The sequence below is a fragment of the Meleagris gallopavo genome, chromosome 5 (assembly GCF_905368555.1).
Source record: "Meleagris gallopavo chromosome 5, MGAL_WU_HG_1.1, whole genome shotgun sequence".
NCBI classification, from domain to species: Eukaryota; Metazoa; Chordata; class Aves; order Galliformes; family Phasianidae; genus Meleagris; species Meleagris gallopavo.
The window spans coordinates 18,876,723-18,889,607 of NC_139408.1; the positions used below are offsets into that span (position 1 = coordinate 18,876,723).

At 40.7% G+C, this 12,885-nt stretch overlaps 1 protein-coding gene across 3 annotated transcripts in view; it reads left to right on the top strand.

Annotated features, from left to right (window-relative positions):
* The window catches only part of LDLRAD3 (low density lipoprotein receptor class A domain containing 3), a 115,492-nt gene that overhangs the window by 96,601 nt on the left and 6,006 nt on the right, over positions 1 to 12,885 (top strand). For all 3 annotated transcript variants that reach the window (XM_031553511.2, XM_085224579.1, XM_085224581.1), the window contains one exon: positions 12,140 to 12,485. In XM_031553511.2, coding sequence (XP_031409371.1) covers positions 12,140 to 12,485 — 346 coding nt within the window. The remainder of the gene's footprint in view (positions 1 to 12,139; positions 12,486 to 12,885) is intronic.

The following is a 12,885-nucleotide window of genomic DNA, read 5'->3' on the forward strand; positions in this document are numbered from 1 at the left end:
AGCCTTCTTTAAACATGAAAGGAGGTGAGCTCCTTCTTCCTTTGTTAATGCGTGGTTAGCCTGTAAGACTTGTACAATTTATAGATGAATCAATGAAGTGTGAACTTCTGCTGAACTTGGCAGTAGAACGAGGTCATCCAACAGCAACAACAAATTCTTGAAATGAGGAGTGTTCACTGTTAGAGATTTTTTTTCAGTTATTTTTCTGTTTTTCTGAAGACAGTCTTGGCAAAACTGGTCACTTGGAGAAATAACCTGAATTTGGATCTTGTGGGGTGCTTTGGGATCTTTAGTTGGCAAGGGTAGACGTTTTGTCGGTTTTTGGACTACAGGCCAGCATATACATTCAGGACTATCAAAAGTCACAGGGGACCTCCGAAGATATGTCTTGAACATTGTTGGCTAAAGTGTGTCAGCTTTATTTACGTTGTTCTTGGCCTCCTATCTATCATGCTCTTAAAGGTTTCCAGAGCTGAAGGTGTGAAGTCTCTTAAGGAGAGCTCTATTGCAGTACTTCATTATCTTTGCCTTGGAAAGTTGCCTCTGGCACCAGAGCTACAGACATAGTTTAGGAAATTGATGAAATGTTGTGTGGCTTTGCCTGTTAGGGTGTGGTTCAGTTTCAACCTGATTTTGTAGTTGATTGAAATCTGTAGTATTTTTTATATTTTTCAGGAAAAAAAAAAAAAAAAAAGAACTTTGGGAAACTCTCCTAAAGGAATAGAGGAATGTTAGAAAGCCACCAGAACATTCAGGGTAAGCAGAAATCAAAGTGAGAACAAGGCATGGAAGCACGTGATTGTGTTACAGCTACTACAGCTCGAACACAAAGGTAGCAGCTCTAATCAATTAGATGCATGAAGTAAAGATGTGATCGCTCATCTTATTCATTTGGAATGCTTTTCTGCAGCTTTTGAAAACATCGAGTTTATATTGTTAGTCAGGGCAGGTATTGTTTTGATTTTCTTCTTTTGATTTGATTTCAAATCCAGAACATGATGCTTCTGTATTAAAAATGTTAAAAGCTTAATTATAAAGCTTACTTGATCCTGAACAAGCCTGAACAACCTTTCTTGGTAGATAGTGTCTTCTGGACATCTGATCATTCATGTTGTTCTGAATCTCAATGTTCAAACTCTTGGTCTGTTGCGTTTCTTTTGTTTTTGTTTGTTTGAACGTGTTTTCCTGAGTTTAATCAGCAGAGACACCCTGCTGAAGCTGAGAAGTGTTTGGGGCTGCGTTTTTCACTGTCAGTTAACACCTTATTCTCAGCTGACACCTCATCTGTCCCAGACAGTTTCTCCTGTTTTCAGATCATTTTGAATTTTAATCTTGTCTGGTAGGGCGCTTGTAGCATTGCCTAAGACAAACTGCATAAGCCTGTTCTCTCTACTTTGTCACTTGCATGCTTGCTGAATAGTATCACATCCAGAACAGCCCTCTGGGCTCTCTAAGAAGCTTTCTGTTGTGTAGTGAACCACTGGCAACTGCAGCCTTTGAACAGTCCCCTCTAACTCCGTATTTTCAGTCTCATATTTTCTGATCAAGTGAGATTTTAGCAGTGAATGAAAAACACAAGTTTATCTTCTTCTTCCTGGTGTTAATGCCTTTCAGATGCTCCCTAATAATATCCCGTTTGTACACTCTCTTTCAAAGGCAACTTTTTTTCTATTTTCTTTCTGCCTTGCTTTGCATGCTTCTTTCTGTGTATTTTTTTCTTTATTTTTGTTTTTTTTTCTTCACTTTTTCTTTTTTTTAATGATTTTTTTTTCCCCCCTGATTTCACTGTCCTCTGACAGGGAAAGCTAAACTGGACAGTGCAGTAACCACTTTCACAACCATCTGCTGTCATCTTTGCTGTTGCTTTTTATATAGTATTTATCCTTTACGATATTAGAGATTTGGAGTTTGATTTGCAAACAATCAAGATGTTTGCTGAGACCTTGTACCTTGATCATAGTGAAGTTTCTGAGGCTACAGTTTGATTTCGTTGCTGTATGCTGAGTTTATAATGCTTGTAGCTGAAAGGGAACGGTCATTGAACAACTTCAAGAATAACTTTAAGAATCAAAGCCTCTCATGATGTACCTTCACTTGGCTGGATTTGCTGCTAGTTTCTTCTGTTGCATTCCAGAAGCATTCAGTGGAGGGTGGTGGATAAGTGTGCCTGGCTGACGTGTAATGTACCTGTTGGGATGGGAACTGAGTGAAGTAGCAGCTCTTGTCTGTCTCTGCTTTCTTTTTTGGTTTTTATTCAAGGCCACATCATAGAATATCCCAAGTTAGAAGGAACCTGCAAAGGTCATCAAGTCCAACTCGTGGCTCCACATGGGACCACCCAAACCCAGTGTCTGAGAACATTTTCAAAATGGAGTGTGAGCTCTGGCAGCTTGGGGTCATGACCACTGCCCTGGGGAGCCTGTTCCATGCCCATCACCTTCTGATGAAGGAACCTTTCCCTAACTCCAAGCATGACTCTCACCTGACACAGCTCGATACCATTCCCTTGGGCCCTGTTGCTGTCATAGAGAGCAGAGCTCAGCGGTGCCCCTTGTGTTCCTGTGAAGAGCGGTAGACGACCATGATGCCTGCCCTCACCTCCTCTGCTCTGGGCTGAACAGACCAAGAGGCCTCAGCTGCTCCTCACACGTCTTGCCTCCAGCCCCTTTCCCATCTTCATAGCCCTCCTCTGGATTCTCTCGAATAGTTTTATGTTCTTCTTACACTGTGGCACCCAAACTGTACCCAGTGCTGGAAGTCAAGCTGCAGCAGAAGAGCAGAGCAGGGCACCTTCTACCCTCACTTGGGGGCTGTGCCAGGCTTGATGCACTGCAGGATACAATTAGCCCTTCTGGCTGCCAGGTGCACTGCTGACTCAGGTTAAACTTCCCACCAACCAGAATCCCAGATTCCTTTCCATGGGACTGTTCTCCAGCCACTTGTCCCCTAGTCAGTGCATAAAGCTAGGGCTGCTGCATCCCAGATGCAGAATCCAGCACTTGCTCTTCTTTGTGTAGATGATGACCAACCTCACTCTGCAGAGTGGCACCAAGGGCTGGGTAAGGCCTCAGCAGCTCCAGCCAAAGGTTTCTGAATTGTTAGGGCACTGTCCCCAAAGAATGAAGTTTTGTGGACTGCTTGTCTGTCAACATTTTTTCCCTCTCACAGTTCCAGAAAAAGATAGGATTCATTACAGTAAGACATGAAGCAGTGCACGGGCTTCACACTGGCACTTTTTCACAGAGCAGATCCCTTAAAATAGTCCTTGAAGGATTAGACTGAATTTAAAAGCTGATTAAAAACTTACTTTTCAGTATATCTAAATCAAACTTATGCTAGAAGTCTTCCTTGCCAATACAGCTGACTCTGCAGGCTCCATAAACCCTGCATCGCATGTCTTCAAGCCTTATTATCCTTCTCACATGCCAGCTGTCCGTAGCACCAATACAGCATCTAGAAAGAAATTAATGAGCACATTCTCACTGGGCAGTGCGCATCTTTTTTCACCCACCTCCAGAATAAACACTGTAAAATGTGTTTCACTCGTCTGTCCTGTACATCATACCACATTCAGCTTTTTCCAGGCATTTTATTGAAATAATGTGCATTTTTTGTAGGCCTGACGATTTAGAATCATCCAAGATAGCAGTATTGTTTTTGCAATGTGGTGTAACTTAGTTATCACCTATCCCTTAGTAATAGGCAGTAAAAACACAAATATTTCATCTTCTGGTTGTCATTGGTTGAATTTTTGTTTTGAGATGTCTTTTTTCCCCTTCTAGAGGTTAAAAATGATTCCAGTGTTAGCTCAGCATTTTATTGGAAGCTTAGATTCTAAACTCTTAGGGTCAGACTGCAGTAGGAAAGGCAAGGTCACCCATGGCTTTTGATAAATGTATTTTTCTTCCTACTTTTGACTTGAAACTGCTTACGACGTTTGAGAATTAATCTCGGTAGTGCGTGCTGTGGTACTGGCAGGAAGCAGAGATCTGATGCAAGATGGCTCTTACCTACCTCAGACTTTTGTTATGCCAATTAACCTTTACGGAAGATAGGACTGTGCATTTGTGCATAAATTTTCCAGTGTTCCTAAAGATAGTTGGTAGAAAATTCACTTGTTAAGTCTTTAGTTAAAGAAGCGAAGAAGAGTCTGTTGTTGGAGACTAATTTTGAGTCCCCTTGTGTTTTGTTGGTTGAATTTCACAGTGGTGTTAACTTTTCCATTAAAATGTTCTTTCTCTCATTTATGTTCCTTGTTTTTATGGTTTTCTGTTTGTTTTTAATGCTTTTAAAGTAACACTTTCTATAGGAGTATTTTAGAGCATAGATGGCTATGGATCTTCCCTCAGGAATCCAGCTATAGATTAACAATTTAATGTTTATTTCTCATCTTAACTTTCAAGACTATACAATACTGCTTATTAATGGTATACAGTATCAGAATCTGGACTTTTCCAGCAGTTTGGGAGTAGTTTGTGACTTGAACAAGGGAAGACTAGAATGTCTTCTGAGAGACTGAGGAAAAGGAGCAGGCTGTGGTGCAAGATGAGTGGCTGTTACCTCTAATTTGGATGCACACCAGGGCTAGAATCCAGGATGCTTTTGGTTGTCATGGCTCTTGAGGAGAGCACCAAGAGCACACTTGTCCTATGAAGAGAATATAGTTTCTCTTTTGAAACACGTTGTTGCTTTGTTTGATAAGCTTGAGCTGCCATTAGCCTGCATTTTGGAAGAGCTGCTGCTATTTGAGATTTTCCTTTTACTGAACAGGTGTAACTGGGTGGTTGGAAGGGGGGTATTAATAGTGGGAGACCCTAGAGATGTCCGAACATCAGGTTCTTGCTAAGTGGCCTCTTTCTGTCATAAAATGTTGTTATGAGAAGTATACATTAACAAACTTCGTACTGCTTTTGTTGATGGTGACAGCCCATTTTCAAAAAAGAGAAAAAAGAAACAAACAGAAGTAACTAAACCCCTCCATCTAGAGGAGAGAACTTTATTAGAACAGTGTTCATTCTTTCCATGTTCTGTCCATGCTTTTGTTCAGTTTCTGTTCTCACTGTGCATTAATGATCAAGTTACCCTTGCCTTTTGGACTATCTTGTGTCCGGGAAGTGCTGCTTAGGTCAGTGTCAGAATGATCCTGAGCTGTATTCTAGTAATACTTTAGATTCCTCCTTGGCTTCCTTCTAGATGCCAAGCCTGGACCTTTTGTTTTCACGCTCAATGGCTGAGCTCGGCTTTGCAGGTTTTTACATTGCTCTCAAGTTAATTTTAGAACTTTAGTTGCCATGGGTACTGCTAAGTAGTTCTCACTTCTCTACTTATTTGCTCAGTTTGCTGCTTTGCTTTTTTTTTCCTTCTTTTTATTTTAATGTTTAAACTGCGATGTGTGAAGTGCATGGAATAATTAGCCAACCCAGCAGAAGATAAAAAGGAGGGCATGTGAGAGGTGAAGCTCTTGATCTTCAGTCTGATGACTCAGCTGCTCTTTCAGCAACTGCAGACTTGAAAGCACTGCTCGTGTACTGTGTGGTCAGGATGTGGGGTTTAAGCCTGGTGAGGCCCAGGTATTATGCTCATTTTAGATGTTCTGAATGAGATGTGCTGAAACTGCTACTAGTTCTGCTGACTAATACTGTCTGGAGGCTTATCTGTGCTTTTCTGGCCAATTGTATGTGAGTCCATATGTATATAAGTGTGTTCTCTGCTTAATGTGTGGCCTGTGATTCTATTAAACAGTAACAGTGATCGTCTTGCTCAGAGCTTCTGCAGTGCATAATAAAGGGAAATCTTTCCTTAGGCACTGAAGATCATGAATGTCTTTTCAGTCTTCTGAAAGAAAAGGCAAAGATGCATACAGTGCTATTTAGACTTCTGATTTATATTGAAATACTTATGCTTTTGTGAAAAATGTAGTTCTTGTCGGTACAGAGGGGCTTGGGGAGATGGTCCTTCCTTTCTGCAGACCAAGAGCTGTGGGATAGTCTGCAAAGTGACTTGATCAAGACAGTGCAAACAGCACTTCTGCACGTAGCTTGTGTTCCCTCTGAAAGGAACAGCAGTGCAGAGGGGCAGTAACATCTAGATTTTGCATGCACTTGTTATCAGTGTCTCTCCAACATTTCTCAAACATCACTGTCTAGACTGCATGTGGGCATAACAGGGCAAGGAGCCAGGAAGACTATGAGAAAGTGACCCAATGGGTGACTTCTAGAGCTGTGGTAAGAGCCACCATCTGCTCCATTTTACCTCAAGTGATGTGCTGGCTGCTCTGCTTCTAGTTCATGGATATTGGGAATGCTGAGGTGCATGTGGTGAAATAGCCTGAGACCTTTCCAAGCCAGGATACCTGTGCAGATCAGTGTTGCCTTGATGTGAAGCCCTCAGTCCTGTAGACATAAGTGGAAGAAGCAAGGGATTTCATTCTGCTGCTTTCCTAGAAATCTGCTACATTTGCCAAGCACCTGATAGGTAAAGATGTAATGGTACCTTATTGTTTCGGCCAATTCCTATAGCTAAGGTCTGTTTAGTGCACTTAACACTTGTATTAACAAATCTCTCTTCTGTGCATGAAGCAGGGAAGGCCAAAGCAGGGCAGAAACACTCCTCAAACGCAGTGGGAAACAAATCCTGGCTGCAAGTGTCTAGGGCCAATATGAAGCTGCTTGGGGGTGGGAGAATAAATGATAGCTGAGCATGAAACTTCATAAAGGAGGTGTGCTGTCTGGGATAGATACTGTTTCTAGCTTGGAAAACGGCGGTAGGTGTGCAGGGGATCAAAGATAACTGGATAAGAAAGGCCATCACTTGAATAAAGAACATTTTTAAAGTCCAGGGCACAAATCTACATAAGGCTTGTTGTAGTGACATGTGACATCATCAAAGACGAGATCTGTAAGGGGCTTGAAGACTTAGCCTGGATGCCCTAGGTGCTGCTGTGGCACAGAAGGTAAGTATAGCATGGAGGCTCTGCCTGTCTGTATTTGATTTTTGTCATCTTTAACCTTCCTGCTGCAGAGCTGCTCTTTAACCAGTCGGAATTTAAATGTGTTGTTACAGTAACGTCTTTGTTGCAGATGGACCGTGACTTGTGTTCATTAAGGCTACGGATGTCTGCTCAGATTATGTATTTCAAAAGCTTTTTCTCTGATGAACTGTGAAAAGCCAGGCTTGAGCAGAGGATTGCGAAAGATAAAATAATAGACCCTCTTCCCACTGTCTGGCAGACCTAATGCGGTTAATGCAGCTACTCTCAGATCTTTTCAAAAACTTGGAGACAGCAAATTTGTTCACAGTCAATAAGATGGTCTTCTGAGCGCAACCCCTTATGTTTCCTTTATCAGTCTTTTCCTAAATTATTCACAAAGCTTTTTACACTCCGAAAATCTCCACTCTGTGGATTCAGCATTTCCCAGGTAATAAGGTTTAATAGGCGTAAGTGGCATTGATAAACTGTTTATACGTGGTGTGATTAAAAAACACAGATCTTCTTAAGGGAAAAAAAAAGCGTGAAAGAATAAATATGCCACGAATTTAAACTAAATTAGCCTTCCTGCTCAATTTTTTTTTTTGCAAAATTGTATTTAATAGGAAAGTAAGGAAAACTCTTTAAAGCCACCTGGATCATACTGGCTACTTCTGGGAGCAGATGGCTGTATTAGCAAGAGATTCAGTTCAGTGCCTTCTGTGATGTGTAAACATTTGCTGGAAGTTACTGGAGCAGAACGAAAGAGTTGCAGCTTTTTCTTTCTGAAGTAGTATTGCATGTTTGGCTAAGGTTTTTCAGGTGGTGTTTTATCTCACCTTTTCTCTATTAAGAAGTGTACAAAATGTGTACGATTCATTTAAGCAGTGTCAGCTTCCCATCCTTCCCTTCTGCACCCCTGCATGCTCACACAGTTCTAGGACAAACTGGAATGACATCTTTGGAAGCAGCTATTTGCACTTCTATTTTCTCTTCGTGCAAAGCCTTCTCTTCAAATTTAAAGACATTGACAACATAAAGTAATAAGGGGAAAGGGAGCATGTGTGGCTTTTCTTTTATTCAGCAAGTTATAGAAGCACAGCAGAAGAACTTACTGCGTTCTCCCCTACTCTTGCAGTAGCTGGACGTACCTCTCTGATGTGTGATGCTTTTTTGAACGTGTATTGAATTATCATTAAGTTATTCATTTCAACAGGATCAGATAATGGAAGAAAAAACATTCTTCAAATGTCTTTTACAGTCAAAACTGTCTTGTAGTTCGGCTACTTTTAGCTGTTACATAAAGCAGTTTCTGTTCTGGGATGTTATTTTGGAAGGAGACCAATAAGGGAAGGGTTTTTTGTTGTTGTTGTTTTTGGTTTTGGTTTTTGTTTGTTTTTTTGTTTTGTTTTGTTTTGAATGGCAGGTATTTTCTCTAGTGTTATAAGTCAAGCACAGCTGTCAGGCTCAGGTAATGTTACTTCAGTCTTTAGCATTTTTGCAGTTAGTGACTTTGTTAGCAAAAGGAGAAAGACAAAGATTCATCTTTCCTGATTTAAACTGCGCCACAGGGGAAGTGGAATACCACTGGACTTCATTTGTGAGCAACTTTTGCTAAAGGACTTTAAGATTTTGTATTTATGGCCAGAGGGTCCACCTATAAGGCAAGAATAAATATGTTGGTGTGGGAGAAGGGTGTTTCGGTAGTACACTCTATGTATAGAGGCTTTACCAATTTAGGGAGATGGATTATTTGCGTGCAGAAAGAGAAATGTCTGTATTCAAAGTACTCAGCACTGCCCAGCATACAAGAAAGAGCACTTGACAGATAAAACCTGCTTTTTTTCTCTTCACAGGGTATTTCTGTACCCCTCAGCGCAGCATCATATCAGAGTAGCACAAGCTAGTGCTTGCTGAACTGATGGGGATGCTAATTTAGATCCCCCAAACAATATTGCTTATGGGCTAATACAAAGACTGTGCCAATCAGCTGTTTTCAAACAGCATCGTTTTGGTTATGTTTGTGGTTGAGAGAGATCTATACTGATCCCAGTAGAGACATGTCTTAGGTTGCTCTTATTTTCAAAGATATGGTGAAGTAAATGGAAACACAGGCAATAAAACTAAAAACCTGAAAAGGAATAGAGAATTACTGGCAAACAAATGATTTAATTCCAAAAACTCCAAAACAGTATGTTAAGTGCAAACTTGCTCCAAATCTTTGTAAGATAGGTAAGCTACTGTTGTGTGAGAAGGCTTTGAAGCTAGGTAAAACAAATGGGCAGGTTTGTTTTTTTTTTTCTTTTTTTTTTTTTTTTTTTCCGCCCTATGTTGTCCTGAAGCTGTTGTCAGATTCTTTCTCCTCTTTAAAATGTCTGATTTTTGGCAAAATGTTTTTGGATTTATGGAGCCTTTTCATGCAGGACCTAAAAAGGATCTATCCCAAACAGACAGATAACCCTATCTGTTTTCAAAAGAAGTTGACATATAATTCACTGCTCTCATTTTTTTCTTTGTTTTTTAATAAGATGGAGATTGATAAAGAGGAGAGAGCATGTTGGTGAGAACAGTCCCTTGGTAACTAATTACGTCTCATCAGGTCTGCAAAGGCATTTTGTTCTCACTCTTCTGCTCATGCACTGTAACTGGTGAACCAAGATGAGTGGAAGTCTTGTGGTATTTTACTGGAATGTCATAACATTTTTACTTCCCTTGCACCAAAGATTCATAGGCAATTGTATTCACCCATGGATCACACCTTGCATATAAACTTGTTGATGTTTTTGTAGAAATGATCTGCTTGTCAGTCCACTCCCAGCACTGGCCCTTGTCTGTGTTACGTGACAAGAATTCATTATTCAGCAGGTGAAGTTGGAGAAGCCGTAGTAATATGTGATGAGCTGTAATTAAGCTTCCCAATGCATATAAATTCATTTCCTCCCTTCTGCTCTGACTTACATTCTTCATGCAGACTTTGTTCATTTTGCTAAGTGAGCCAGAGACAGGTAACAACAATTTCTGCTTTCTCTCCAGTGCTGCTGTGTAGGGAAATAAATTCATGAGGGATTCTCACTGATGTGTGTCACAGACATGAAAAGTGGGATTATTCCGTGGTGAAATGTGGCTCACAGGTGGCCTGCAAAGCAGTTCTCTGGTCTGCAGTTACAGTGGTATCAACAGGAGAGCCTGTCTGTATAAGAGCAGTAGTTTTCTTTGTGGTAACAGGACTGATAATCACGTTTTCTTAGTTCCAGTAGAGTCTTTGCTTTCCTTCTCTTCCTTCTTACTAAGCCATCTTTGATTAAAATTGAGATGTTTAAAGGATTAGCCAATTTCAGTTGTATTATCTGATACAGAAGTTATTTTTAGTGATGCTGACAAGTATTGCTTTGTGTTTTATCATGAAAGTAAAGTACTGAAAACAAACATTGCAAGAAACGCCCAAAGGATCTTGATTCACAAATGTTGCTTGAGGAAAACTCTGTTTTGTCAGATACATTTTGTGCATACTTCATTATTTTTTTCCCAGAGACACTTGTAAGAGGCTCACTTGCAATTCTGAGTGACCAAGACCTGTTTTCAGCTGGTAGGTGGGAAGGGAAAAATCATGTTAAAGTTTCCTGTCCCAGCCTTTTGCTGTAGGGAATGAAAAATTGGGATAGATGGTCCTCTTATAATCGTGTGGATTTTAGAGGGTCAAGGAGTCAGGATTTTTTGTTTGCTTTTACTCAGCCTCATGTTTTTGCTTGAGATAGATTAATGTTTTGTGTCAGAACAGCATTTTTATTTTTGTGTCTGTAAGGAGTTACAGCCTCCACAGGAATGGAAATTCCCCAAAATGAGAAGGCAATTGTTAGATGATATTAGACTTTGTCAGCAGGGTGCTGACATGGAGTCAGGGGAACATGGTTCCCAGCCCTGAAGTGTGGCAGTCACATCAGTGTGTGTGTCATTTTGCTTCTATAAGCTGCTTTCTTTCTTTGCATTCTGCCTCTTTCTTTGTTGTTTCTTTTTTTTTCCTCATAAGATTTGCATGCAGTTCAAGGTCCATGTAGATGTTATTCAGAGTTATAATTCCATTACCTTTTTGTTTCTCTGGACCCTGAGCCTGGATAGGGAGGGATTCCTTCTCCTGTGTCGTGGCTCTGAACAAATCCTGTGTAACTTCTTTTAGAATACTCGGTGACTTTGCTGATTGCTCAGTGCCTCCTGCACATAAAACACTGGCTGTATGGTATGTGAAGTATGTCTTCTGATCTGCTCATTTTCTCTCATCACCAGTCTTCCTGATAAAGCTGCCATTTGCAGCCATGCTCCTGCTTCTTCCCACCCAATTAGCATTTTCAGCCATTCCACTGTCCATTTCCAAATCAGATCGAAGCTCAATTAAGTGATTTGTCATGCCCTCACTCCTGCTCACATTTTACTTTTCCTCATTTTATTATAACCTAACCCATTTGTTTGTTTGCTTGGTTTTTTGTCCTTCCCTTCCTAGACCTCTTTGCTTTTAAGCTTGTACATCTTTTACTGGTATCACGTCTACCAGGCTTACAACAATGGTTTTATCTGCAGTTCCAATGCACTTTCTACTTTTAAATTACTTCCAGCAGGAGGTCTGTTGATCACAAATGTCCAAATAATCACTTACTGAGCAGCTGTTTGTATTTTCTATTACTTGTTTTGGACTGCTGGGTTTCTGGAGCAAACAATGTAGTTGTTACCCTTTTTCATAAGCTCTAAGTAAACTTCAGTTGTACCACACTTTATAAAAAGCCTGATCTTTGCTTTTAATGATATTTCTGATTGTAGTATGCTTTGCCAGATACGGCTATGGAACTGTGCTTATGTCTCAGAAAGGGATGTTCTAGCCTGTGGAAAAAGTAGTTTGAGTGAAAAGTATGATTGAGTGAACCTCATGATAATGCACATGCTTTACCAAAGCGTATTTTCCTGCTCTTCAGCATTCTCTCCCCCTCTTAATTTGTCTGAGACATGTATTACAGGTGAGAATGAACTAAGAGATGGTCAGCCAGTCTCTGTTTTGCATGCATGTAGTTTTAATATGCTAAGAAACTTGCCTTGTCACACAGCATGCTAGCAGAAAGCGCATGTTGTATTAGAGAATTGTAAAATGAAATGAATCTCAGGCTTTCTTCTCCTTTTGTCTTGCAGAGGCAGGCAGCGGCCAAGATTACGTGACCTCAGAAAATCAGCTGCTCTATTACCCCAGTATTACCTACGCTATCATTGGTAGCTCTGTCATTTTTGTGCTCGTGGTGGCCTTTCTTGCCTTAGTCCTGCATCACCAAAGAAAACGCAACAATCTCATGACCCTGCCAGTGCATCGCCTGCAGCACCCTGTGCTGCTGTCCCGGCTGGTGGTCCTTGATCACCCACACCACTGCAGTGTTACCTACAATGTCAACAATGGGATCCAGTACATGTCCAACCAGACCTACCACAGGCCAGAGGATCTGGACTCACCTCCGTCCTATTCAGAGGCTGTGCTGGACCAAAGGTATGTACAGCAGCTATTTCTGTTCTCACCAAAGTTTCACGCTGGTTGCAGCTGTGTGCATCTGTGCTTCTTCTTCCTGTTTATTCTTATTATGCTTTTGATGGTGATACTGTGTTGCTATTCTGACAAGTTCACTTGCTTTTATTACCATTAAAGGCAGATAAGGCAAACTTAAGTCACGATCTTAGCACATGCTGTTGCAGAAGCAGGAAAACGCAAAGAAATGTGTAACTTCTCTTATAATATCCTGTGCCAGTCTGGAGTCAACACATGAAAACTTCATTTGGATTTTTTTGCCAAAAGCTAACTGGTAGGACATACTACTAAAAATATATATGTATATATACACCCTGGAGATAAATGATAAATAAGTATATAAAGTAAAGAGATCTGCATTTCT